We start from the raw sequence: 27,168 nt of genomic DNA, 5'->3' as shown, positions 1-27,168 counted from the left end.
TGGTGATAACGAATGTCTTTATTTGAGATTCTTGGCACAATGAAGCAGCAAAACATGATCACCCATACAGTCAAACACCCAGCATATGCTCAAACTCCGAGCATGACTGAGTTCCTTTTTTTGTGTTGACATTCCTCAAACCCACAAGACCAACATCTCACTTTTCGTAAATCAGTTACGCAAACAAAGTCCCTTCTTAATCAAGTCATTTACTTGTACATTTGCACAGACTTGGAATATGTGCAGTGAAAATTACTGTTACAATATTACTTGTGACCTTGGTGTTTCAGGCCCATTCATCTGTCTTGCACTTTGCAAACTCCCCTCTGGATACTGGGCCAATACAATGACACAAAGCCTTGTTGTTCATTTAAAACTCTTTCCATTGAATTATTTCTGATAAGATATGAGAGATATGACAAATCCTGGTGTTTTCGAAAGAAGGAAAGTAACACAAATAAAGCACAATTCCTGGAATGACCTTTATTTAAAACCAGATTAAAGGCAGTGCTTTGTGCCTCCATATTGCATCTATCCTGTTTATGACGTATAAAGTACATTGTCTAAAGATGCATAGTAGCTGCATTAATTCATATGATTTTGTGTTTCCTTTCAAATCTGCTAAAAAACTGTTTCTAAAAATAGGCTCAGCTTATAAATTGTCATAGTAGTGGTAGGAAAATGTAGATTTGTGTAGTATTTTTTTGTTAACTTATTATATATAGTGTTTCTGAGGTTGCTTCTTCTGGTTTACATGATGTCTTGCTGGTGCTGTGTGGACTCGCTGACAACCTGAGGAGGAGAGAAGAGATATTGTAAATTGCTATGAAGGAAGAAAAAACATATTCATTATGTATGCTAAGGGCTGCAGTGTGTTGCAGATCACAGGTGAGAGGATTTTCTATCGGCAGTGAAGCAGGTGTTGTTCAGAGCGAGGTGCTGTGCAGGAGAGGAACAGTAGCCACTGACAGCGAAGCTTCTTGTTCACGAAAGCCAGTGTGGAGGGTTATAGTTCACTCTATTCACTCTAGTGTCTATGTGGGATCAACGCAAATTATAAGATTACTAGAGACTACAAATGTTTAGCTAAGGTTTCAATATACTCTCAGTAGGATTCTAAACAGCTGAAATAAATGGGTGCAACAGTTGTGTGTTTTGGGGGCTGATAAGTGTACTGTGTGTCATGTATACATATAAATATATAAATATATATATATATATATATATATACTGTATGTAATGTGTGTGCTCAAACCTCGCCATCACGGGTCTCGATGGTCTTGATGAGAACAGTCTTCTTGGAGTGAACCTCTGAGGAGCGCTGATGCTGGGACTCAGGACTGGTCTCTGTAAGAATACATTCACACAGCTCTTACACTATTTCATAAAATCATAAAATGAGCTAAACTACAGCTACTCATTCAGTCTGATGACATTAGTTTATTGCTCTTAAAGGGATAATTGGCTTTGAACATTAAGACATGCCTTGCACATTAATGGGGCAGCCTGTGGAGGTAGTATGACTGGCACTTAAAAGTGTAATATTAAAACTCATATTCAAAATCAATGGCACTAATGAATCATGGTTGTACCTAGTACAGCATCCTTAATTACCCCCTCATTGTTTTCATTTAGGCAGCCACAAAATGGAGCAAAGGGAGGCATCGCAGAGATTAATTGCACTTTTGGACTGTTAATACATCAAGTGAATGGGTTAGGCTGTGTGATTATTGATGTGTGGCTTGTTGATGATTGCCCCTGTGAATGAAAGAGAAAATTAAGCTTTTTGATATGTCATTTACCACCACACAGTGGTCAGAATGTGTAACTGCAGGTACGCAACATGTAATGCCCTCAAAATAGCACCCACCATATACAGTCACAAGCTATATTTAGTTTTTTTTATCCCCCCCGTTGACTCATCTGGAATGTAAAATGGATTTTGTGGGTATTTATGTGTGAAGGGAAGAATGGGTACTGTTTCTCCCACCTCTGAAGCCAATGGAGGAATATGCAGACTGGACAGGCACATTGGTAGTGATCCTGCAAAAAGGAGAAACACAAAATTCAGCATTACAAGCCAGTGACATGAGAATAGAAATTCCACACTTCAGTGGAAGAAGTTATGATAGCCTTGAGACAGATAACTTGAATCTTGAGCTGTCTTACTCTACCCACATACAAATGTTCACACACATACCTGCTCTCCTCTCCCTCCAGGAGCTTGCGATAGGTAGCGATTTCAATATCAAGGGCCATCTTCACATTGAGGAGGTCCTGGTACTCTCTCAGGTGACGAGCCATATCGTCCTTTAAAATCGATGCATAAAAGGTTTAATTGTCTGCTCAAACATGAATAAAATCAACAGGAAAAACTGCAGTAAATGCACAGACAGTGTTCCCAGGTTTATGGACTAAATATTATTACCTTCATCTTAGCAATGTCTGCCTCCAGCCGTGCAATAGTGTCCTGGAAACCAGAAGCCTCACGGCCCATGCGATCCTCCATGTCTCTCATCTGGCGCAGCAGAGACTCGTTCTACACAGGAACAGAGGCATGAATTTAGCAGTGAAGAAGAGATAGAAAGATGGAGATAAGAACTGTGTGTCGAGACAGATAGTAAGCACATTAAGAAAGAAAGAAAAGCCACAGTGAAAGATACTAAAAACGTGGAATAAACTCAGAGGTGCTGTAGTCAATACTCACAGTGCCCTTGAGTGAGTCGATCTCACAGGTGTAGGACTGGATCTGGTGCCTGTACTCCATGCTCTCCTGCTTGGCCTGACGCAGTGCATCATTGTTCTTATTCACGGCCTGGTTCAGATCAGTCACCTGAGGAGAGAGGGGATGAGGTTTTAGCAGTGCAACAGCAGAAAGAGACAGATTGTGTGTGTGTGTGTGTTGGTGTGTGTGTGTGTGTGCTCCCATGTTACCTTAGACTTGTACCATTCTTCAGCCTCTGAAATGTTCTTGGCGGCGATGCCCTCATACTGCACACGGATGTCCCTCAGAGCAGCAGTCAGGTCAGGTTTAGACATGTCCATCTGGATCTGCACCTGAGTGTCTTGCATCTGGCTCTGCAGCTCACGGATCTCCTGCAAGATGACAAGAAAACATTTTAAGTAGGTTATAAAGAAGAAAGGAAAGTATTTTGCAAGAAACAGATAAAGAAAGAGAGATTAAAGTTCTGGTCTGAAGCTTGTGTGTCCTGACACTGAGGCTCATAAAAGGGAAGGTTTCAAGCATAAATCAATGAAAATGAGGGTAGGGAATCTTACATCAAGGACATTTACATAATTATGTAGAAGTAATTTGCTCTGTGGTGCATTGATGCAACATTACTAAAACATTATCAGAAATCAAGAATAGCACAGGACTGGTTTAACTCTGTGAAACTAGAAGTTTCAAATTAGTAAGCTTTGATCCAACTCAGCTGTTTTCTGGTCCAACCAAAAGATATAAATAGCTTAGCATCTGTTCACATGCACACAGACACACACAGACACGCACAACAGCTGACATGCCCTCTTCAACCAATCAGCAGTTCAGCATTTCTGAGAGGTCAACGTTGAGGAAGAGAAGACAAAATGACAAGCACGGACCTCAACTGTGCTGACGTGCCTTTGATGTCTGCGTGTGAATGTGCACAAATGTGTCTATTGCACTCTCTGCATTTGCTTTGCATTAGAACAAAACGGACAGATAGTTAGATTTTTGTACAGGGAGACTGAAGGTGTGTGTGTGAGACTGTGTAAATGTGCATAATGAATATGTTTAAACATCCGTGGGTGTGTTTAAGTGTGAAATATTTGATACATTGAAGAGTTGCATGCCTACAGAGGCTCAGATATATCTAATATTACAGTCTAACTTTACATTAAGTTGTTATATGATACAGTACACACTACTCTACTGACATACATAGCGCATAGACATACTGTAGGGGTGGTGGTAGACAAAAAGAATTTATAGACAAATAAACAGACCTCTTCATGGATCTTCTTGAGGAAGGCAATCTCCTCTTGCAGGCTCTCAATGCGTCTCTCCAGGTCCAGCCTGGCCAGAGTGGCATTGTCAACATCCTGAATACAGACACAGAAATGAGAAAAAATTATAGTGACAACAGAAAAGGTAAAAATGCGTAAGGAGAGCAACAATTTGGAGAGGAAGAAAGTGGTTGATGACGATGACGGTTGATGATGAGATGAGAAGGGAAATTGTGCATGGATGAAGTGTTTCAGTTTTTACTATGAGGATAAAATGACTGAGGATTGAGATATAAAGTTGTGATTTAATGGAAATAGAAGACGTACAGCTCTGAAAGCAGAAAGGTTGTTCTCAGCCTCTTCCTTCTGATGAATCTCCTCCTGCAGTCTGGAAAGAGCAGTAGACAGAGGAAAAAAACAAAAAAAGAGGAAAGTTGAAACATAAGTGAATACAAACACAACAACTGTGTTTAAGAGCATGCCTCTTCTCCTGGGACCAATTACTTCACAGATAAACTAGTTACTAACTCTCATTCCTCCAGCCTCCAGCCTCCTGATCCCTGTTCTTTTTGGCTGCCAGTGTATTTACAAGAATATAACTGACTAGACAATGACACATCATAGTCTAACTTTTATTAGTATCCATATTCAACCAAACACGCACACACACACTTGTGCAATTGCTCTTTGAGTCCTAAAGCTGTGGTGCAGCTGCTGTCACACTGTCAGAGCCAGAAGGGTAAAAGTGAGAAAGGAATGGAGGTTTGCCCTTGGCTGGTGATGTTTCCTGAATTAGCATTTCACTATGCACCCTGAACAACTGGAAAATGCGTAATAATCATAGTATACATATGATAGGCGTATTACTACTAGGTAGTCTACCTACTAGTATAGTTATAGTAGTAGTTATTATATATAGTAGTATAAGCCGGATAGTTATAGTATATACATATATGCAATGCATAAATGCAAAGGGGTTTAAAGTCACTGGTTAGTAATTTTGTTGTAAGTTTGGTACATGTGAATTTAACAGCTTTGCAGGTTTGAATGAGGGAAATGTTCCATGGAAAGCGGATGTCTTTTAACAGGTGTGAGTCAGGCGACATGGTCATCAATTTCACATCCTGTGTGGTAAATTTAATTTCTTTGCTCAAATATGTGGCACAGTTGGATGGCACTTAACACTTATGGACAGACAGTCTTTATGATATTGAACAGAGTTAATTCACTCCACAGGTCATTTGCAGAACACCTTTTAATCCGTGCTAGTCCCATTAAGAGCCCTCTAGTCCTTGCAGTACCTTGTTTTCATTGCTGTTGTGTGTTTGGCAAATTTTACTTTTAACTTTCTGCAGGTACAGCAAAATGCCTTGCAGCGATACACAAATTAGTTTTTACACTATATAATTTGATTGCTGATGCTATCTGTAAATCCATTCTATAGGTGTGTATATGTACTGTACTGTATATGTAAGTGTGTGTGTGTGTGTGTGTGCGTGTATGCCTTGTAACTGTTGGCAGGCAGGTGGTCTCTGCGTATTTTGATCTCAGTGGGAGCAGCAGGTGCTTTGGCAAGCCTCACTCAAGGCTGCAGGCAACAATTTAAAAAGGGCTGATGGAAAGAAAGTGAAGTGTGCACGTTTGTGTGTGTGCTGTGTGTGCTTTGTGTGTGAGTGTGTGAGTGTTTTTCTATATACACTTAAAGTCATGTTAAGTGATGTTGCTTGCTGTTGCTGTGAAAGAAAGTCTAAATTCAAAGAACTGACCTACTAGCTACAAATAGACACTCACATCACCTCTCTCTCTCTCTCTCTCTCTCTCTCTCTCTCTCTCTCTCTCTGTCTCTCTCTCTCTGTCTTTCACACACACGCGCACACAAGCAAGTATAGATTCACAATCATAACAGACCATGTGTGTTCATCTGTTCATTTCCGTCAGTCCACTTCTCTCTCTGTCTGTCTGAAACTTTATCTGTCTGTCTGTCTGTCTGTCTGTCTGCCTCAATTTAATTCCTATGAGCCGGCAAGTCTCGCTCTCTCTCTTTTCATTTTTCTCTGTTATGTCTCTTGTGAATAAATTATAAAACACCTTTTGTAAAAAGCTGGTAGACTGTAACACTCATTGAAGTGTAGCTGTTCTCAAGACTCTCCTTTATTTCTTTGCTGTTTCTCTTTCTTTCTCCAAAACAGAACCCTCTGGAAATCAGCGAGTTGTCTTTGATGCCACATGCTTGGCTTTTACTTCTTTCATTGTATCAACTAGGTGAACTACCACTTTCCTCTTCCTTTCGGTTTCTCCCCGTTTTCTCTTCCTGTAACATCTAGCAACATGTCACTCTGTTTTTCTGATGTAGACCAGCAGTTGCCAACCTGTGGGTCGAGACCCCCCAGGGTGTCTCAAGAAAAGCTCTGAAGGGTCATTAGATGAGAATTAAGTTTTGAAGACTTTTCTCTAATATTTATGACATTACTCTTTGGTCTCTTATAGACATTAAACTTGCGAGTACAAATTTCTTAGCTTTAAAGGGTCACAAGCCACAAGGTTTGAGAACCCTTGATGTAGTCAGTTGTACTACCCAATAATATGAGTGCCGTGCCCTGTCTAAACTATTTAGTTGGTGTTACCTTTCTGGAACAGTTAAAATCGGCTTCTTGGCCAAAGTCCGTCTGTGTCATGTGTTTTTCATTCCACTCTTTTTCATCATTCTCTCTCACTCTTTAATGGTGCATACACTGGTACAGTTCAATCCAACCACTCATTCTGTCATCCTCTAACCTACCTGAGCTTAAGTTTCTGCAGGTCATCACCCAGGTTGTCTCTCTCCACCTCCACTCGGGCACGCTGGTTGGAGATGGCCTCTATTTGTCTCCTCAGCTCCCTCATTTCCTCCTCATACATCTCAGCAACGCGCCCGGGACCCTCGCGGCCCCTCAGCTTCTCAATCTCCGCTGTCAGTGCTGCATTCTGCTGTTCCAGGAAGCGCACCTTCTCGATGTAGCTGGCAAAGCGGTCGTTGAGGTGCTGGAGCTCGGCCTTCTCATTGGTCCTTGTGTTGAGGAAGTCCTGGTTCATGGCATCGGCCAGGTTGAAGTCCAGTTTCTCCCCAGAATAGGCGCGCATGGCTGTAGAGGAACCATACCCTGCTCCCCCAGCACCAGAGGACACCCGGTAGGCAGAATAGGAGGGAATGCTGGCACCCTTGACCTCATAGATTCGGGAGGACATGTGGCTTGAAGCAGAGCTGCGGCCACCTCCTGCAGAGGAGAAGAGGGAGGACATTGGGGATGACCCGACGCCAGAGCCGAAGGTGCGACGGTATGAGGAGGCTGACTGGGCTGAGGACGAGTAGGACTTGCTCATGGCTGGTTGACTGTTCGGGTTGTCTTGTGGTTTGATGGAGCCGCTTGAGGAGATGAGACCCAACTGTCCCACTGGGCAACTGGGAGAGAAACGAAGTGAAGAAATGTCAGACACTGAGCGCAGCTATTTGTAGATTTACCACACCCACTCTTACCCTGACCCCTCCTCTCTGTCCCCCCTCTGTGTCCATTCACCCCGTCTGTATTCCCATTACCGCCTACTCCACCCTTCCACTGTGGCTCAACCCCATTTTTCTTTAATTGATCACTTTGTCACCATTTGAAATTTAGCCCCCAACCTGAAAGATGGAGCCATTTTGGAAGATTACTCGATGGGTTTGGGGATTGGGGAAACACAATGGAGATGCCATTCAAATATTAGCAGAAAAAGCTCTTCCATTCCCACTGTAGATTATTTTAGTCTAATTATCTTAAAAGTATAAATGAGCATTAATGGGGCTTTCTGAAAACATTTTCTTTTTTTATGTTTTAGTCAGTTCATTGCAGTATCTTGATATGTCATCCAGAATCCTCCAGGCCTTTCCTCTATGTCTCCTCCCCCTCGCCAGCCACTCATCATTTCTCCAGCCTTTTTCTTTTCTCATTCCTCTCCCCATGTCGTGCCTGTTGCCAGCTCTCGATTCAGCTGTCGAAGGGTCTGGTTTCAAGTGCTGGAAAGGGCGGAGGCCTTCTGTGTGTGTGTGTGTGTATGTGTGTGTGTGTGTGACCAATGATTGAGTGAGTGAGTAAGTAAGTAAGACAGTAACTCAGTCTCTGCAGTTGTTACAGAGAAAGTATAGGCTTGTTTCATAAACACTATCTGTATCCCACATCCAGAGGGGAAAGTATCCACTGCGTTTCAGTCTACAGCCTATATCTCAATAGACTAAAATAGATCACATCCCAATAGCTTCACATGTTTGAAATAGCCAGGGCATTCTTACTGTAATTCAGTGTATGTGACCTTAATAGTGCGAAAGAAACTGCATCATAAAAGCACACTCCTCACATTTATGGACACACGACACATTAATGATGACATCTACTTCTGAAAACCCTATTAATTCAATCCCTTCAATCATATCATCAAATCAACAATTTACACTTTTTGGTGTCCTGATGGTGCACAATATGATTTAACTTATATAATGTCTGAGTGACTACCCTGCCAGTAACTACAACAGAGTTAGGTATTTACCCTTGGTTACATGAGGAGCAGTACAGTTTGACTGATGTTTGCTGTTGGGAAGGTCACTCATTCTTAACTGGACTCACACGCAATAAGAGTGGGTGCACAAATCTATGTAGATCAGACCTTCACTATGTGGTTAAATGCATCACTTTAATATTTTGTAACAGTGTACAGGAATTTACAGGATATAGCAGTTTGTGTGTTTATTCAAATGTGTCTCCCATGTGAAGGCAAAAATTCAGTCTCCACAAAGTTAGCCATCATTTTTTGATTAAAGTTAGATTACAAGGTTAAAGCTGAATTAATGGCATATTATCAACTGCAACTGCCTGATTACAAATACAGCAGACACACAGTAACATTAGCATGTATTTCAGCTAATATGTTGTCCACTCTAGTCTATTTTTGGTCGCTTAACTTACTTATTTAGCAAAATTTCATCTGTTTGCCGTTTTGTGCTGGGCAGCTCGCATTCAGTAGGTTAATTGGACATTGGTGAAATTTCACAGTTGTGTGATAATTCTCTGAGGGTTTGTTTTTACATGCAACCCTTTCACATTACATATTTGATTCCATGTATTCCAAGTATTAAAAATATTATATATATTTAAGCTTAGGCAATGAGTTTAGCTCAGGTATTCCTCCATGAAATGAAAGTATTTAAGTACAAGGTCCTTAGCAGTAGTACTACAAGTTGTGTGTGTGTGTGTGTGTGTGTGTGTGTGTGTGAGTATGTAAATGAATGATGTTGGTCTATAACAGACAGACATTACTCATGTCAGACACTTAGGGCTGCAGCTCAAATCCAGTCCAGACTTGTCATGAATCTCTGCCCTGCCCAGTGTCATAGGACCTACTGTGTATACACGTGTTGGTGGTAATGATAATGATAATGATGATGGCGATGATGATGACTCTAGTTCTGTATGATGCATAACATTCCTCTGAGAGCTGACATATCATTTGCTTGACTTTTACATTTAAAGGCCTTGCACAAACACTCAGGTGTTTCCAATTAACCCCTGTTGATTGCACCGTCAGATTAAACTTTGGTGGAACTACACTTGGTACTGAATGTCACAAAACTCTATGGATATGGACCACTAAGAATAATAATAGGGTAAGATGTTCTGCCCTAACAGGTGCAACCAACTACGTAGTCCTGAGAAGAGGTCTCATTAGGCAACATAAGTGAAAACACCTGTTTGGTTGGTACATTGCTGTGTAGAGCCTTTAATTAAGCATTTTCATGCTTCTTACGTCTCCTACAGTCTCACAATACCCAAACAACAGTTCTATGATACTTTCAGCAGAACCTGTTGTCACTACTACTAAGTGTTAAGATATCTACTATTTTACTGGGCAACCCAGAAGTGACTGTTTGCTACCACTGAAGCATTAAAATGTAATGGGAATTTCCAGCGTCCCAGTCAAGGAGCTTTAAATAATGAAACAACACATATTACTTCACAAAATGTTCAGCTGACACAGCAAGTCACTTACAGTGTAAGAGAAGCTTCTTTCTCTGTCATGCACACACACACGAAGCTCAGCACAAGTTGAAGCAGTGAGACCTTTTCGTTGTGTCTCATCCATTCACAATTCTCTCACTCTCTTTCTTAATCAGCTATAAGCGTTTACTCCTTCAGTTAAACCAATCAGACTTAGCCACAGTCTCCTCCAGCCAAGCATGTTGCTGCTTTAAACTTTAAACTTTGAACCTGTTCTCCTTTCAGCTGCTTCCAGCTGTCATTTAAGTGTGAAATCATTGCAACCCTCCTCCACCACCCATTCACCTCCAGTTCATCATATCCAGTGTTCATCAGGGTTTCCTATACTAATCACAGCTTCACCAACACCTTCAAATACAATGACTTCACAATGTTGTCTAATAGCCAAAGACTTTTTACATTTGTCATTTTCATTGTGCACATCGATTAAATATATTTGTTGTCTCTCCTGATTGAAATCCCTACACACAGCCACAGCCACGCTTTTATCAGGTGTGTTCAGGCTGAATGCAAAAAAAGTATTCAGACAAGGCGACACAACTGCATATAACGTTAATGAAAAGATTCGGGTGAGCATGAAATGATGTCATGTATGCTCTAGGTGGTGCAAATTGTGGCAAGAAACCATTTGTGTGGGTAGGAAATGTTTTTCAGTAACTTGAGCAAATCATTTGTAATTATTCTGATGATGTATAAATGAATTTAAAGAGGCAACTGGAGTGTATGTATATGCGTGTCTATGTGTATGCGCGGGTGTAGAGTTCAGGGAGGGTTGCCGGGGATGGGAGGTTTGTGTGTGGTCATGCATTTATTTGCATTTCACTGAGCCGTGTGTGTCAGCTGCTAGTGGTGTCAGCTCTATTTTTAGCTTTTCCATTTAAACTCTGTTATCCAACCACTTTCCCAAAGGATCATGGCACTGAAGACAGAGCCTGACATGTCAATAAAAATAAGAATGATGCTGCTTTTACCGACATGCCCGATAAATATAGCCGCTCACGATCAAACTCTGATATCAATTATCAAATTTGCAAAGTGACTTCCTTTCTTTGCCCTGTTGTGTACAACATAAAACAATCCACATGGATGCCAGAGAGACAAGAGATTGTTGAACACACTGTCTGTCTCAGAGTTTCAAGCCCGACTTCAACAGTCACTTTGTATTCAGTGTTCGTTCACATCTCAAAAAGCTGTCTCTTCACAAATATTTTACTTTAAATTTGAGGGGGTGTACTAGATTGGACTCAAAACCTATTTCAATTACTATTATAACCAGGTCTGATGAACTGCATGTTTGTTTTTAACTTCAGCCATGACTGTAGAATCAGGGCCCTGTTATAAGTTTAAAGTAAACCTTACTAACATTCTATCACTGTCCCAAAACAATTTTGATAATGTAAAACTGATTTGTATGTATGTATATACTTTATCATCAGGCAGTTGTTCTGTCCTTTGTGGGTCTGGGAATCCAACACTTGTCAGGCCACCTTCCAAGACTATGACTTGCTTTGTTCCAGCGCCAAAGGCCCATGTGAGCCAGATAAGATCCCTGAATAGACTTGGGCAGAAAAACTTGAACACGCATCATATTTTCACTCCAGAGTCTTGTGGAGTTTTTTTATATAACAAAGGCTCCGTTTTGGACTTAAAAGAAAGTGTGACACCAATAATAACTTCTAAAGGTTTCAGGTATGAGTTTAAAAGTCACATGTTAAAACTGTTGACGCAGACAATTTCCCATCCCACTGCACTCATACACTGTATACCAGAAAATGTGAAGGGCTTTTCATTGCCACAGATGATGTGAAATGACCTGATATGAGCATGATGTGACTTGACTGTGTTATCTGCTGATGTGACTGGAGCAGTCATCCTGGAGTTCCCCAGCTGAAGACCACATCATCGGCACAGGACAGAACATTTGTACAGATGAGTTGCCTAACAACCCCAGACACAGGAGCAATACCTGACCTGCAGCCTAGAAAAAACGCTCTTAAATTAGCATCCAGTTCCCAGCATGGCTGGCAAACACATAGACACATGCAAGTCTGAAAATATCAATAGTAGGCCTACATAGCAGCCACATTTATTTTTGGCAATAGGATGCAAGATTGTAATGTAAAAATACCAGCAGTTCTTTCCCTAACTTGCATTTTGTTTTTTCCCTCACCATCAGTGTAATATACATCAACATTTTAGTACATTTAGTAGATATCATTTAGCTAAAATTACATTAATTAAGGCATAGTAAAAGTTAAATTTATCATGTCCATGACCCAAGGGTGGGGAATCTGGGACAGCGTGGGGGGCCTCTGGCCTGTGGAATGCCAGGGGCAGTCAGGAGCCAAGCAGTGTGGATAACATGACGGGATAATGGCATGATGAAATTGTTTAAAATTACTTTTTTAACCACCAGACATAAGAAATTAAGATAACTAGATAAACTATGGTGTTTTAATATGACATAAATAGTGTATATGGGGGGTTCAGCTGGTTTCATCCTTCATTTACACTGAACACAAGTTGCCCGGCAACCGACCAAACACACATACACACATGCCAATGAGCTGTCACACAAGGACGAAAGGATGAGAGTACAGGAGAGAGGAAGAAGGAGAGGTAGATAGGCAGAGTGTTTGTGTATGCAGTATTTGTGTTTGGACATTTTGTGATTGCATGCAACTGTGTAACATGGAAACCAGAACAACTTCATTTACGAGGAAACTTGTTTCAGATCTATTTTAGGTCTATCTTAGGACCGATATGATATCAAAGGCCGGTGATGACTTAATCTGTCTGATTTGATGTCCATGTGATTCATGAGTCACACTAGATAAAAAGGTTACTTCCGGTTTTAAAACAGTCCAGTTGCCCCAGACTTCTGTCAGTAAAATGAGTGCTGCTTTATGAGAGGACAATGCACAACTTAACATTCAGTATGCTGCTCTTAGATGCGTAAGCGATGCTAATCCCATGACATTTTCATACATTCATTGGATGCTGCCAACGGTATGCCAAGGATAGAATCACTCTGTGAATATCAGAACCAAAGCCAAGATTCTGGTCTTCCATTGGCCGGTCTGTACATCTGTTAGTTTGCTTAAATTAAAAACTAAGCACGTTTTCAAAACTTTTCGGGAACGGCAAAACCTTTTTCTTTCTAATTGCATTTTTAATTCTTTATCAAGTTCAGAGCTGTAATTTCTATCATTTAATTATATTTTTAGTCCTATTATTCTCTAGGATGGGGTTGTGGACATCTGTTATATCATATAGCACCTTCCATCACAGCAGTGCTCAATGCACATGATGAATGCAGACTGAATACTAAGGGACATTATTATATATACATTTCATAAAGCTTTTATCATGTAAATACTACTTGCTATTCTTCCTCTTCTTGTTGTTGTTGTTGTTGTTCTTCTTCTTCTTCTTATTATTATTATTATTAGTAGTAGTAGTAGTAGTAGCATTTTTATATCCTCCTAAAGTCTATAACTATAATAAAAACAAAGACAGCTAAATAATTTAATAAGGGTGTATGTTTGAGCAACCTTGTAAAGCTTAGGACATAAAAAGTTTGGACATGTCTCATGTAATATAATTAAAATTTTATGGCTGTATAAAACAAGGCTTTACACTACCATCAAATGTATAGTTGATGGTAGTGTAAGGAGAGGAGATGGTATGTAAGATTCAAGATTCATTATGAATTCTTAAAGGAAATTGAGGAAGTTGAGTATTTGCAACAGTAGCTGCTGCACCTCTTTCAAACTAAGGAGGCAGCATTTCCACCAATTGGTTTTCAGACACAAGAGGGAGCAAGAGGACAACTAGACAAGATGAACTGCTGTCACCTCAGTGGAAGTATCCGCTCTCTGCCTCATTCAGTGCATTTCCAATTAGAAGTGATCAACTAAAATGAATGATACCGTTACTGCACCTTCAGCCTGGATAAAAGTGTCCATGCCAGACTGAGAGACAATAGGACAAATCAATGTTATTGCATTTGGGGATGTCTACTAAATCACAATACACTATTATATAATATTTTAATTCTAATTATTAGATCAGCCTAAATGTCTAGTTTCCATATATTGTCTCGCAGCCCATTGTGGTCTTACCTGGGCTGAGGTGAGCTCTGCATGTGTAGGGCCTACAAGCATGATGCTTTCAGGTGACTGTTGTTCCCATCCATCCATCCATCCCTCCACCCTTCCTTCACCAGTTCCATGAATCTTATGAGGGAAAACAAGTTAATCTTTAAAAAATGTTAGACTGTATAATACATTTTCGTTTCATCACCAAGTACAGTTACAGTTCATGTGAGATGCAGGAAATTACACCTGAGACAAATCTTAAATCTTAAGAGTTTAATACCACTGTTTATTTAAAATAAAAAGAGACTTGGATTAACACACCTGCAGGCTGCTTCGTGGGATAGTTGCATCACGTTTTGTGTGCATACTGGCACGTTTAAAAGAATGAATGCATGACGTTTGTGGATAGGTGGGATAAAACTGAACGCCTTCACCCCCACCCCTCTGTTTCAAGGCCGTGATGACGTAGATACACGTCGGTCCTGTTCAGATTCTACGTCACTGGGGCGCCCTAGTAGCTCACCTGGTAGAGCTGGACCCCCATGTGCCAAGTCCCTGCTGTATGCGCTTTAATCCGACCTGTGGTCCCTCGCTGTGTGTCATTCCCTCTCTCTCTCTCTTCCCTTTCCTGCATCTATTCAGCTGTTCTGTCCAATAAAGTCAAAACGCCTTGAAAATATATATATATAAAAAAGTATTCTACGTTAGTTCCGCACTCGTGCTTTCGTGAGTCGATACTACGTTGCGCGTCCACAGCCTGACCCTCCTCCTCCTCCTCCTCCCTCCATCATCCCTACGCCCCGCCTATTTCCACTGCGAGGAATTAGTTTTTTCAGCCCTTTAATAAATATTTTTCCGTCACATGGGCTCTCTGGGTGCAGTGTGAGCTGTCGACACTGGCTGCAGCTCCTTTGAACATTATGGGGATTTGAAAGAGGGACCAAAGCGAAGAGGACTCCGCATCTTTCTCTCTGCATCTCCTCCGCTGCTGCGAGGCATCAGAGGATCATGCAACACCTTAAGCCATGGCGAGCTCTGCTCCTTCTCACCGTGCTGTGCCAACCAGGAACCTCAGACAAATACGGTAAGATGATGATACTGATGGTGGCACGGTCCTCCCCAGAAATCACTAATATTTCCACAGGTTACATTTTGTGTCTAAGTAGCTAATGACTTTATCATGATCTCATCCGACTGTAGGATACTTTATCCCCCTTGGCAATCGCTATCATGGTCCTGTAATATTCCAGCAGAGACACCACTGTATTTATGTACCGCCTTAAGGGACTGTACTTGTGTGTCTCTCCCAAAATGATCTGAAATGAACTGTAAATGATTTGCCATTGAGAGATGGGCTCTGTGTGGGTAAATTAAGTCTAATGAGATTAAACTGAGGCGGAGGATGGATGGAGGATGCAAAGAGTGATAGAGCAGATAATAACTAGTCTAGTGAGTGTTTTATTTATTTTTCTTGAACAGCATTTTAGGGAATTATGACCTGTATCATGGCACCAGCGCTCCGCATGCTGTTATTGTCGTTGTGGTTTTAGAGTAAAAAAAGTAGACTGCAGAATGATGTTTTAAACATGAAATAAGAGACAAAAGGTTATGTGTTCCCAAATTGTATGTGCTATCAAACACTGAAGACAGCTTTTAGTCAGAGATATACTGTAGGTTTCTTATGTGCTGAATTAAAAAAATACATAAGGAAAACATTCAGTTTCCTACATTTTAAAAATGTGTTTACTGATGTCTGAACAGCGTCTGCTCATATTTCACCCTCAAGAGCAGAAATGGCAGCATCATTAGCAGTATTAGCTGCTATGTTAATATTATTGACAATGGCAACATTAGTAGCTTCAATTTGATCATTTCATATTGATTTTTGATTAATTTTCTTTTTGTACACTGATGCATAGAGCTGGTATACACTGATGCAACAAGTGAACTATTACATCCCCTATCCTTGGTTTATTTGCAGACAAACATTAAAAAAGGTTTGTTTGTCTGACATGTGTAGGTGGAGATTTGTGAAGTATGGAGGGAATTCAGTGAGTAATTCAGTGAGATTGAAAAAAGGCCATATGTTATTATCTCCCTCAGGTTTTCTCCAACAAAAACAAGTCGGCACGATTTTGGTTGGAACAGAAGGGTGGCCACCCCCATCCTTTCCCCTCTGCCCTGTATATATTAAGTCATTTGAATTATCCAAAGCATGTTTCTATGTTTTATTACTTCTTAAACAGCTTAGGAGCAATTGATCATGGTTTATTTTAGACAAAATGTAAATATTAAATACTTCAAATAACTATAAACCTGTCTGCTGTGTTGCTATATTCTTAAAACTATTAGTGTGAACACTGAAAATTGAACATTAAATGCATGTGAAATAAAGTTATACGTTTCTAATTAAAAACCATACATCATTGAGATAACCTAACAATGAACAATGGACAGCTACTTTGCAGGTGCCTTAGATTTCAGCACCATGGATAGAAACCAGTGTTGCTTCCCTTTGTCAGTTCATCCATTCACACCTCCTTGTTTCCATCTCCGTTTTTTCACACATGCATCCATCCATCTGTTAATTTGATTAGCCATCCATCCATATTTCTGACTGTCCATCGTCACACACACACACATGATATGAGGTTACCGTTAGAGATGATATCTCTGCAGCCGGTGGTTTTCCTAAGGATGGATGTCCTGTTGCTATGACAAACACCGTATAATCGGTCAAGTTCCGTTATGAAATTAATTGCAGCCTTTGTCCTCTTTTACTGCTGGAGTACCAATTTTTCCATTTTAAATAAAGATAATTGTTCTTCTAAAAAATAATTTTTGTTTGTGCTACCAGTCCAACTGTTTGTCTTGGCAGGATGTAAACTAACAAGCAACTTCTTTCATTTCAAATCTTCTCTATTCAAATGCATTCAGGAAAAACATTCTTTCAACAAGCTTCTCACCTGCCGTCTTTTGCATTTGATTTTGGATAATAATTTGTCATTTCCTCACATACATGTGCACAAACAGATTAGATAACATTTCACTTGTTTTGTGACAAAATTGGATTTTACTTTGGAAAATATGGGCAAAAAAGAGACATGAGCTGTGACACAAGAGAGAAAGACAAACAGAATCCATGCATATGCTGTGTTACGTCCCTTTCTATCACCGGCCACCTGCTCCTTCCCACATTGCCATCCCCTCCAAGGTCTTACTCACCACCCTAAAACAAGAAATAGTGCAACAGCTGAAAATGAAATACCAAACCAGAATGTACAAGAATGACCAGAAATACTAGGTATTTGTGTTCCCTGTTTAATTACAAATGGTATTTTATTAGAAATAATCTCTTCCCTCTAATGAATCGTTTTTTCACATTCACAGAATTTAGGTCAACGTTTTATCTTCAGTCATGCTTATCAAATATATTTGTGGAACCACTGGCAGCCTGTTAATGCAGCAACGTTTTCTGAAGTTCCAGGTTTTATGCTAATGATTGACATCACTTGGGGTGAAGGGGCTTTTTAAATGTCCTTGTGCAATTACATAAAAGTCTTTATAAACAACAAGCACAGCGTAGGTCGGCTTTGACTATGGTAGCGTTTAAATATAAAAGAAAGGATGGTTTTTGGTGCGTGGATTTTTGTTACCACTGTGCAGTACATTTGAGGCCAATTACAATGAGTAAGCCAGGGCTAAGCTCACTTTATTGTGTTCTTATTTAAATCCTCTAAATGTGAGTTAAAGCAGTTGTTGCCATGGAAATTGCTGTGAAAGATTTTACTCTGAGTACCTGTTAGCCCTCTCTTTGTCTTTTACCTCAGGTTGCCTGTTTGAGAGAAAACTGTGCACGAGGGATCAGTTCTGCTCAGATGGTGAGTACAACACACACACACAAACAGAAACACACACACAGAGAAACACACAGAAACACACACACATACAAACAAACATACATCATCTCTCTCTTGAACTTAAACATTAAACTTTTAAGACTGGCTACTTTCTTAATCCTTTCTGTACCTCTACAGCATTTTAAATTATTAATCCTGCAGCTGGACACACACAAACACACACACACACACACACACACACACTATATGTCACTGGTAGCATATCGGCACAAAGACTGTGTATGAAAATATATAAACACGAGTCAAGGATTTTTCTTCTCTCAGCCCCATGTGTCTATTGCTCTCCGTCACTTGCCCATCTCCCTTTCCTTGACTTTATCTAAGCCCCTCCCCCGCCCTACTGTCTCCATGGCAACACTGACATCATGGTGAGGTCGACACCCCCACAGTTGTTGTGCTAATACAGCGATGAGTCACTGACACACACTTACGCACTTCTCTGTGGAAATTGCACTTACGCACACGCACGACCATTGGACAGAATACAAAATGGATCGGCTCAGGAGCAGACGCTGGGCTATATTTATGCACATCTGTGGGTCTGAGGATAGAACACGGGGGAGAAAGATACTTGGTATAACAACTACTCAAATGTTTTAATGTCTGATGAGTTTAAATGAGCCCTTTGTCTTTCTGACTGTGTGTCTCTTCAAGAACCCACCGTGCAGAATAAGCTGTGGTTGTTCGACATCAACAAATGTTAAGTGACCCAATTTGGGAGGAAAATATAAAAGTCCACAGAGAGTGTAATCACCGCAGTCTCTATAGATGCATACAGGGTGCCCCAAGACTAACACATAAAGAATAACTGTGTTGAGTTTAAATTAAGAAGTCACAGAGGTGTCTGACTGCATGAGATAACTAGGAGCAACAGTAAAATCAATAGAAAACACTTAGAGTCTTTTGGGTCTTCATTAACTGAAGCAACCGCTATCTCATCTATATGATTTATATCTGTCTGTGTTCAGTATAGTCCCCTTGAACCGAGTATTGTACTGTACAATGCATCCCTGTAAGCTGTCTGTAAATTACTGCTTTCACTTGTTGGATGACGTGTTTGTCATCCTAAGCATCAAAGGATTGCAAAATGATCTAAAAGATGCAGTTAACAATGGCTAAAATGTTTGCTGCTGTATTTCTCTGTTGGCTACATTGAAAATATATGGCAGTCACTGTCCATGTCTTTTTGTTCTTCTTTTCAGATGGAAATTTGGCAGTAATTATATTTGTTGTTGGTTGGTTGTATATAGGTTGCTGACGCACCAGGAGCTGAACAGGAGTGTCAATATCAGTTTCAACTCTCTGTGTTGAGTGACGTGCAGACTGATGTGGTACAGGAGGCAGTTCAAAAAAGAAGGAATAAGCCTGCGTGCTTAGCTAAAAAAATAAAGCACTAGATAAGAAACTAAATCTTTCATATGAACAAAACAAAGTTATTTGAATTGGAAATTGATTTCTGACAGTTTATTTTACAGCATTCTGTAAGGTTTATGGCAAGGCAGTGGTGAATCCACAATTGGCATTTGAGGAATAATTTGTCCAAAATATGTACTGATGCCTGCTGGCTGCACAGTACATCCCTCTATCTCTGAAGCAAATCTACAGACTTCAAAGTTTCTTGTAGTTAAAGTCCCTTTCTTTCTCCTGCCTGCTGTCTACTGCTAGTGAAAGGGAATATTGATTATGTCCTGTGTGCCTTGCTGTGGAAAGCGCAGCATCTTTTAGATCCTCTCAGAAGTTGATTATTTGTGTCTGTGACAAGATGTGTGGCTGGCACTGTCCCAGGCAGATTGGAAGTTTTGCAGGTTGTCACTGTCCACTGTCTATAAATTTAGGAGTGTGTAGGCCCTGCTGGTTTGACCTTGTCCTTCTCCAAGAGGATTTGTTTGTGTTGTTGCAGGATTCTCCCCTTTAAGCCTGTTGAGTGTGTTAAACAAAACAACTGTCACTGTCATTGTCAGCTGAGTTTTGTGTGTGCAGGTGTAGCACCCTGACCCTGGACAAGCCACTTGAGGAGGTTTTATGGTTTTGTCATAATTGCCCATAGTAGCAAATACACTGTGGTGCCCCACACAAGTGAATGGGTAAGTATATGAGATCATCAGAGGCCTTAGCTTGTGCTTACACATGTACTCTAGGGGTACGCGGTTCAAATCACTGGATGATTCCTTGTCCTGGATATTAAAATCAATTAGGTTACATTTCATTGAAGGCACTGGGGAAGAAAACCACAAGACTTTGGAAAGATGTGTTCAGGAATAAAGTAAACCATTTATGCATGTCCCTAGTTTGGTTGGCATGACTTTATTGTGAATATGTACACTTTTCTCACACAACTTCCACCTACTGTAGAATATAGCACAGATGCGTGTCACCACAATACATTTGACAATAATCTTTATTTAATTATTATTTATTTATTAATAATTATTATTTATTTATTATTTATAAATCATGTATATATATATATTCTTTTACATTTAAAGGCTTCCCCTATCTTACTCTGAATACTGCTGTAGGTTCCCTGCGCAAAAATGATATCTACAGATATAACCCCAGCTCCAAAAATAGTACCAATCAAGCTGTGCAGTTTGTGGTCGTCTTTCCATTCATCTTCCATTCCTCCTCCTCCTCATCCTCCTCCTCCTCAGGTCCCTCTTCTCTCTGTCATCAGTCAATTCACCAGCAGGAATAAGAGCTACTGTATTTCTACTCCACCAGTGCAATACATTGCCAAGATACAATATCCTGTGTCATATCGCATCACCAACATTAGCTATCTGCAATTCGATTAGGGGGTTTCACTGACTCAGATGGAACATATGTATGGGAACTGTCTTTTGCTGTGTTCAGTGAGGGAAAGATGAACACGTTTGTATCTGTAGACTAAGGATAAACTTGGTAATAACACTAACACAAGGTTAAGACATTTACATGATCATATACCCACATAAAGCGTGCCACTCTTCAATGCGCTGAGTGGTAAAAGCTGCAGTGCTTCCCATAACATTTGTAGCGATACAAACACTTTCATCCTCACTAATCTGTTCAGCATAACAATTCACCGTTTCACTGTGGCAGGTTGGATTGTGTGAGATTTAGCTGGTGTAGTGAAAGACTGGTGACTCATCAGTGCACCAGATAACACAGAGTCTGCACTGCTTTTCTCTTTATTCCCATCACATTGCAGTGTATCTTTCTTTAGCAATCTTCATTTTACTTACTTAGATTTCAAATTGGAAAAAAAACAGGCTTTATTGGTATGATTTGGCATCCCACAATGATAGCACTGTGATAAGTAAGGAGATTCAGATTGTTAATATCTAACTTCCTTGTTTAAACTACACTTTGTGGTGAACGTCTTCTTTCCTCCTGACTCATCTGATGCTGAAGGGATGAACACTCGTAGACCTGCATTGCAATGCAGTGATATAGGCCTTAGAATGATGTATCAGCTTGAAGAATGGATGTGGATTCATGTTGTGTACTACATAATATATACATAAAAAATAGGAGAACAGTTCACAAAAACTAATACTGAACAAATGCTATAATTATTTCTGTTGCCATAAGACCTGCCTGCAGGTTAGCAATTATTTCAAAGGAATTTTTTTTTTAAAACACTGACTTCAGCAGTACCTCGTCAAAAGGAATGTGACAAGCAGTATAAGTGTGTGGGCTGTACTTCAAAACTATGACTCACTGCTGTGGGCTAGTGTGGTGTGGGCTACCGTAAGAATTATGGTTATTACAAAGTACTGTGCTGCACCTCAAGGGCAGCCTCATTAAAATATATTTGTTGTAAAATGTTTTCCGATTTAGCTGGAAAATAAAATAAAATAAAATAAACTTAAATTATGCCTTGTTAAATTTGTTCTCAGAGACTGTATTTCCTATAAGCTTTTTTCACAGCAGGCATTTTCATTTGTCATACTAGGAAAAGCAAAGGTGTTACTAATAACATTGATAATGGCTCTGTTCTGTTCAAGTGTCCCAGTGAGCAATGGCAGTGTGACAGTGAACCAGCATGCACAATACTAAGACCCTGTAACAGAAGCAGATAAATGGAATTCAGCCATCATTATTTTCTTATTTATACCTGTGCTTTTCCTTCTGTGACGTCCATGTGTGATGTCCAGATGTCGCTTATTGTCCCTAAACTTGATTTGGGGCCATGAGTCACTTTAAAAAGAGACTATCCTGGCAAAATAAGACGTTTAACATAGTTCATTTTTATTCATTTTTTATTCATCATTCATCATTTTTGTTCATTCCAGACGGGCTTTTTGGTCAGTGTCGTAGCTCTAAGCAGGACCAGGTTCAGTACCAGGTGTCAGTTCCTGTTCTGAAGAGGATGCAGGAAGTCCTCAAACAGCTCATGCTACAAGGTAAGATAATACATGGAAATAATCGCTACTAAACATTACTTTACAAAACTAAAACTTTGCAAAAGAGTGAATACCCCATTGATCCTAAGTAACTGCGACGGAAATCAACGGATTAGACGATATCTCTTTTGTCATTTTAACTGTTTTTATATATTTTACATTTAATTTTGTAAAATTTCTGTCTAGTTTCAGTCTATAGTCTAATTAAAGATAAAGAAAGTATATTTGTATGATTTAGATTATATTACAGTTAGACACAGTGGTGCTTTGCTAATAAGCACTAAACACAGTACAGCTGAGGCCTGAATGTTTTGCAGGTATTTGGCTATAAACCAAAGTACACATTTTATCCAGATGGTGGCGCTAAAGAAAATATCATGTGGATCACCAAAGTTACTACAAATGATTCCACTGAGGACCATGACTTAAAAAAGGCAATCCAGTAGTTTTTGAGCTATTTTAGTCTGGACCAAAGTTGTGGGTCGACCGACAGACGGAAATGGCCATCCGTAGTAGCCGTTCTACTATCGTGGCTACAAGAATGCATTAATAATGGACTATGCTGAATGAATTTGAATTTGAGTAGCTGTATAGTCACATTCAAGTTTGTTTGGTCACGTACTTAACTAGTAATGATTGTGCTTATTGCACTGTGAACTTATGAATGCTTTATGAATACAGGCAGCAATCCATTCATAAAACGGCCATTTCAACAGAACTCTTATAAGACACAGTATTGATTTCAGAGAATCTCTCTCCGTCCCTCACACACACCACAATCTTGCACTCTCATTCTCAGTTTCTGTGGCTTTCTTTAATTGCTGTGTGTGTGTGTCTGTGTGTATGTACGCAGGCCTTTCCTGGCAAGACGACATCACCCAGTATATTTTGTCAAAGGAGCTGAAGAGAGTTCCCCATACGACCCAACCCTCTAAACCAAACTCCTCTTCCTCCTCCTCTCATTTGTCTCAGTAAGTGCTCTCCAGTTGCAGTCATATTTAGTGAGAGATGCACATTTTACACAAAAACAATTAGTGAAAGGAGTCGATCGATCGATCCATTCATAACCACCCTAAATCATCATTTATTTCCCTCTGGATCGATTCCCTTCCTATCCTAACCTATCAACTCCTGTATCCATCCTAATCCTGTCTTTGTTTCTCTCTGGGTTGCCAGGCCCAAACAGCAAACCCCCCACCACCATAGTTCTAAGTCAGGGTCCACACCTCCTGGTGGCAACTATGGGGACTACATGATTGTTGAGCCTCCTCAGTCCCCGCTACGCATGCAGACAGCCTCCATGGACCCATACACATACCACCAGGTACAGATACACACACACATCTTTATTGTCCAAAAGCAGGTGTGTGTCAACTACAAAACTAGTCCAAGGCATAAGTGTGGTTACAGCAGACAAAAATTCACACATGTAACCAACTCATTTCCCACTAGCACATTGTATATAATCATAGAACATCTTAGAAAACCAAATATAAGAAATTTCAGAAGAATAAATAAAATCTTGGAACTCACATGGTACAATATCTCTCCTAATTCCAGCATAGGTACCAAGATGAAGTAGAGAGATCACTGATTGGGGCGGGAGGCGGTTACGTCCGTCCCTCTTCAAGGTCCCAGGCCAATCAGAGAGAGAGAGAGCGGGAGAAGCAGCTGCTACAGGAGGCCTTGTCTCTCTACCTGGCGTCTGCACAGCCTTCATATCGCCACAGAGGGGCCGGTTCCATGGCTCCCGCAGGTAAACAGGATTTTCAAATTTCCAAAATAAGAAAAAAGCTATAGTGGAAAGAAGACGATTGAAGTATCAGACAGGAAAACACGATAAAAGTACTGGTCTGTCTGGTCAAAAACATGCTGTTGAAAAGGCTTTTTGTAAGCTATTTCTCAAGGAGTTAGATACATTATAACTTAACAATTCTCTTTACCATAGTAACTTATTATGCTATGAGCAGGTCTGCCTTATTATGAAGACTTGGAACTAGAGATACCAGTGGACTATGTGGAAGACTACACCCTAGAGGAGAGACTTGGTACTGCTGGCAGACAACAACAACAACAACAACAACAACAACAACTGCTACAACAACAACAACAACAACAACAACAACTACAACTACAACTACAACAACAACAACAGATGCAGAATAAAAAGGTTCCTCAGGACTTCAACACTCTGTCTGCAAATGGAAATGGTGAGGAAAAGGAACTTAATTTACACGATGCCTTACAGATTCAAGCTATGGATGTACTCACAAAGTGTGCATATCCAGAACGTCCATCCAATTTTTACATACAAGATAAGGCTAACTATCCTATACTGTGTTAGATGGCCTTCTCCAGAGGATGTCAGGAGTCTTGCAGAGGTACGGAGTTGACCCCAGAGAGCTCAGTCAAGAGCAGCTCTACAAGCTAGCCCTCATTCTGCAGCTGCTGCAGGCTCAAGAAAAAACAGGTACAGGCTTTCACTTATAACCTGAGCTCTATTTAGAATATTAAGTCAAACAAAGCCAAACCCCAGTATTGATACATGCTTTTCTAAAGCATAATGTAAGGGTGTGGTGGTATGAAGCTTTAAAATCTATATATATACATGAAGGATAAGAGGTTAAAATTGGCAGCTTACTACCTTTTATAATGACTCTTATACCTTGTGATTTCATTCTATCAATCATTTTGTGCCAATAAAGCAAGTGTTGCCTTTTTCAGATGGCAGAGATCTAAATTTGGAATAACATAACAGTAGATGGGGAAACGATGAAATTGAGTTTTATTGTAGAATTTGTTTAGAAACATCAGTTTGTCTCTCTTAACACAGATCCACCTGAGAAAGACCTCATCACCCTCAAGGAGGTATGTCAGTGTCTATTGTCAGCAGTATTAACAAGAAGCAGACACCTTTTTTTCACTGACAGGTCTTCTATCATTCCCCCCCGTAGATGCAGCTGTTAAAAACAGACAGTGTATCTCATAATCCGGAGAAGCCTGCCCCTGCCCCTGTTCCTGGTCCCCCCGCTGCCCGTCCTGCCCCCTCCTCCGCCTCAGTCCCAGCCACAGCTAAAGCCAAGAGCGCCAGCCTCCCCACTTCTGCCTCCCAGCCTCCGCAGGCAGCTCCTGCCGAAGCTGGACAAGGCCTGAGGGAGCAGGGGCCACCACTGGTTGAGGGTACAGGAGCCAAGGAGGAGTATGGGTACATTGTCACCAACCAAAGGTTAGCATTCAATCAAATTCAGCTTTCAGCTCTTCCATTTATTACAAACAAACTGCAAAACATGAAGCACACCTCTTCCTGTGGAGCCAGTAATTATTCACAGGAAAGGCCTACTTCACTCTGAGAGTGTTGAACAAATGCGGTCATGCCAAATGCATTCATTAAATGACAAAATGTTATATTAATTGCCAGTAAAGAGTGGCAATTTATTAAACATGGTGTTTACAAGGAGGATAATGATGTTTTTCTTTTGTAGTCCCCTGAGTTTATATGATGGAGTGAAGCTTTTGGAGTTGCTGGCTGATAAGATACACCTGACAACCAGCAGCTTCATCAACATCAGGTAACACCCATTATGTGTATGTCAGTGTGTGAGAGAATTTTACTAGTTTACTCTAAACTATAAGAGTGTTTTTTCATATTTTTGTGGTTTTGTGTTGCCAGTGTGGTGGGTCCTGCACTTACGTTTCGTATCCGCCAGAATGAACACAACATGACAGCTGCAGAAGTGGCTGCTAAAGCTGGTGAGGCTCAAAAACATGCACAGACAGACACACCAACACCTACGTACCCACAAACACACACAAGTATGAACTGAAAAGTATGTGGGCGCTCTGTCTCAGTTTTTTCCTCAAATATCGTTAAGAAAATTATTTTTCTCACATCCAGTTTTATAATGCTTGTTGTTTTTTCACCTCCAACAGTATCTGAAAAGAAGTTCCTGGAGTCTGAGACAGGCCTGAAGATTGTACAGACTGGTGTGGGACAGGTACTTGATAACCACATACACACAAAAACACTTAGCCTCTGTGGAAAAAATGTCTTTGTAACCCCTCCTATCATATGGAGCAGTTGTCAAGGCAACATAGATATAATCATTGCTCTGTATTCTTTACCATTTTCATTTAAATCTATTCATTCATGGACACTAGCTTGACAAATTATCCGACCTGATGGTGTCAAATGAGATTCCAGGCAGATTTTCACATTGTGACCACTGGCTAGCATATCTTGTAGGGTTACTTTATATGTGGCTTTTGTTACAGAATGGCTTGATTCTCTATCTTATCCCTATATTTTTTTGATAAAGATGTGGACAGGGTGTATGCAATCCTAAATAAGAGGTTATACAAATATAATAGATATTACAAAAAGTAACATAACTATATCTCCAAAAACGTGTTTATTTCTAAGTTTAACACACACATTTTTTTTTATCTCAATATCAATCACAATCAATCGATGCAGTATTTCTGCCCTGCTGGCTCCATAATTATACACCATCAAAATGGGGTATTGATGCAGAAAATTAGCTCAACTTTTTCTAATAAAAAATAACTTTATGAGCATGAGCACTGTAGTGTATGTGGTACAGCACAGACAAAGGTCTAACCTACAGAACTTGTTTTCCATCCACCACTACACTTTGTGCTGTAATACTGTGTGTTTGTGTGTGTGTGTGTGTGTGTGTGTGTGTAAACCCCT

General features: G+C 40.2%; 2 protein-coding genes across 2 annotated transcripts in view; one reads left to right on the top strand and one right to left on the bottom strand.

Moving 5' to 3' along the window:
• Positions 1–7,457, bottom strand: desma (desmin a). Its single transcript, XM_035676873.1, has 10 exons — positions 6,767–7,457; positions 4,315–4,375; positions 3,988–4,083; positions 2,935–3,096; positions 2,708–2,833; positions 2,429–2,539; positions 2,201–2,310; positions 1,991–2,043; positions 1,256–1,347; positions 1–792 (listed from the first exon to the last, which is right to left on the bottom strand). Exons 1-10 carry the CDS (start codon positions 7,345–7,347, stop codon positions 751–753), a joined length of 1,434 nt encoding a protein of 477 aa, XP_035532766.1. The 5' UTR covers positions 7,348–7,457; the 3' UTR covers positions 1–750.
• A 7,700-nt stretch (positions 7,458–15,157) lies between these two features.
• ptprna (protein tyrosine phosphatase receptor type Na) overlaps positions 15,158–27,168 on the top strand; it is a gene marked incomplete at its 3' end in the record, with an annotated part of 19,395 nt that continues 7,384 nt past the window's right edge. The window contains 13 exon segments of the mRNA XM_035676872.1: positions 15,158–15,233; positions 17,980–18,030; positions 22,347–22,457; positions 23,311–23,428; positions 23,634–23,781; positions 24,018–24,213; positions 24,428–24,667; positions 24,802–24,927; positions 25,291–25,325; positions 25,412–25,683; positions 25,940–26,026; positions 26,128–26,207; positions 26,388–26,452. Coding sequence (XP_035532765.1) covers positions 15,158–15,233; positions 17,980–18,030; positions 22,347–22,457; positions 23,311–23,428; positions 23,634–23,781; positions 24,018–24,213; positions 24,428–24,667; positions 24,802–24,927; positions 25,291–25,325; positions 25,412–25,683; positions 25,940–26,026; positions 26,128–26,207; positions 26,388–26,452 — 1,605 coding nt within the window.

The sequence above is a fragment of the Morone saxatilis genome, unplaced genomic scaffold (assembly GCF_004916995.1).
Source record: "Morone saxatilis isolate NCDOM2014 unplaced genomic scaffold, NCSU_SB_2.0 Contig5, whole genome shotgun sequence".
Classification (NCBI taxonomy): Eukaryota; Metazoa; Chordata; class Actinopteri; family Moronidae; genus Morone; species Morone saxatilis.
The sequence above is the reverse complement of the archived record's forward strand: the minus strand, read 5'-3'. Positions and strand labels throughout refer to the sequence as shown.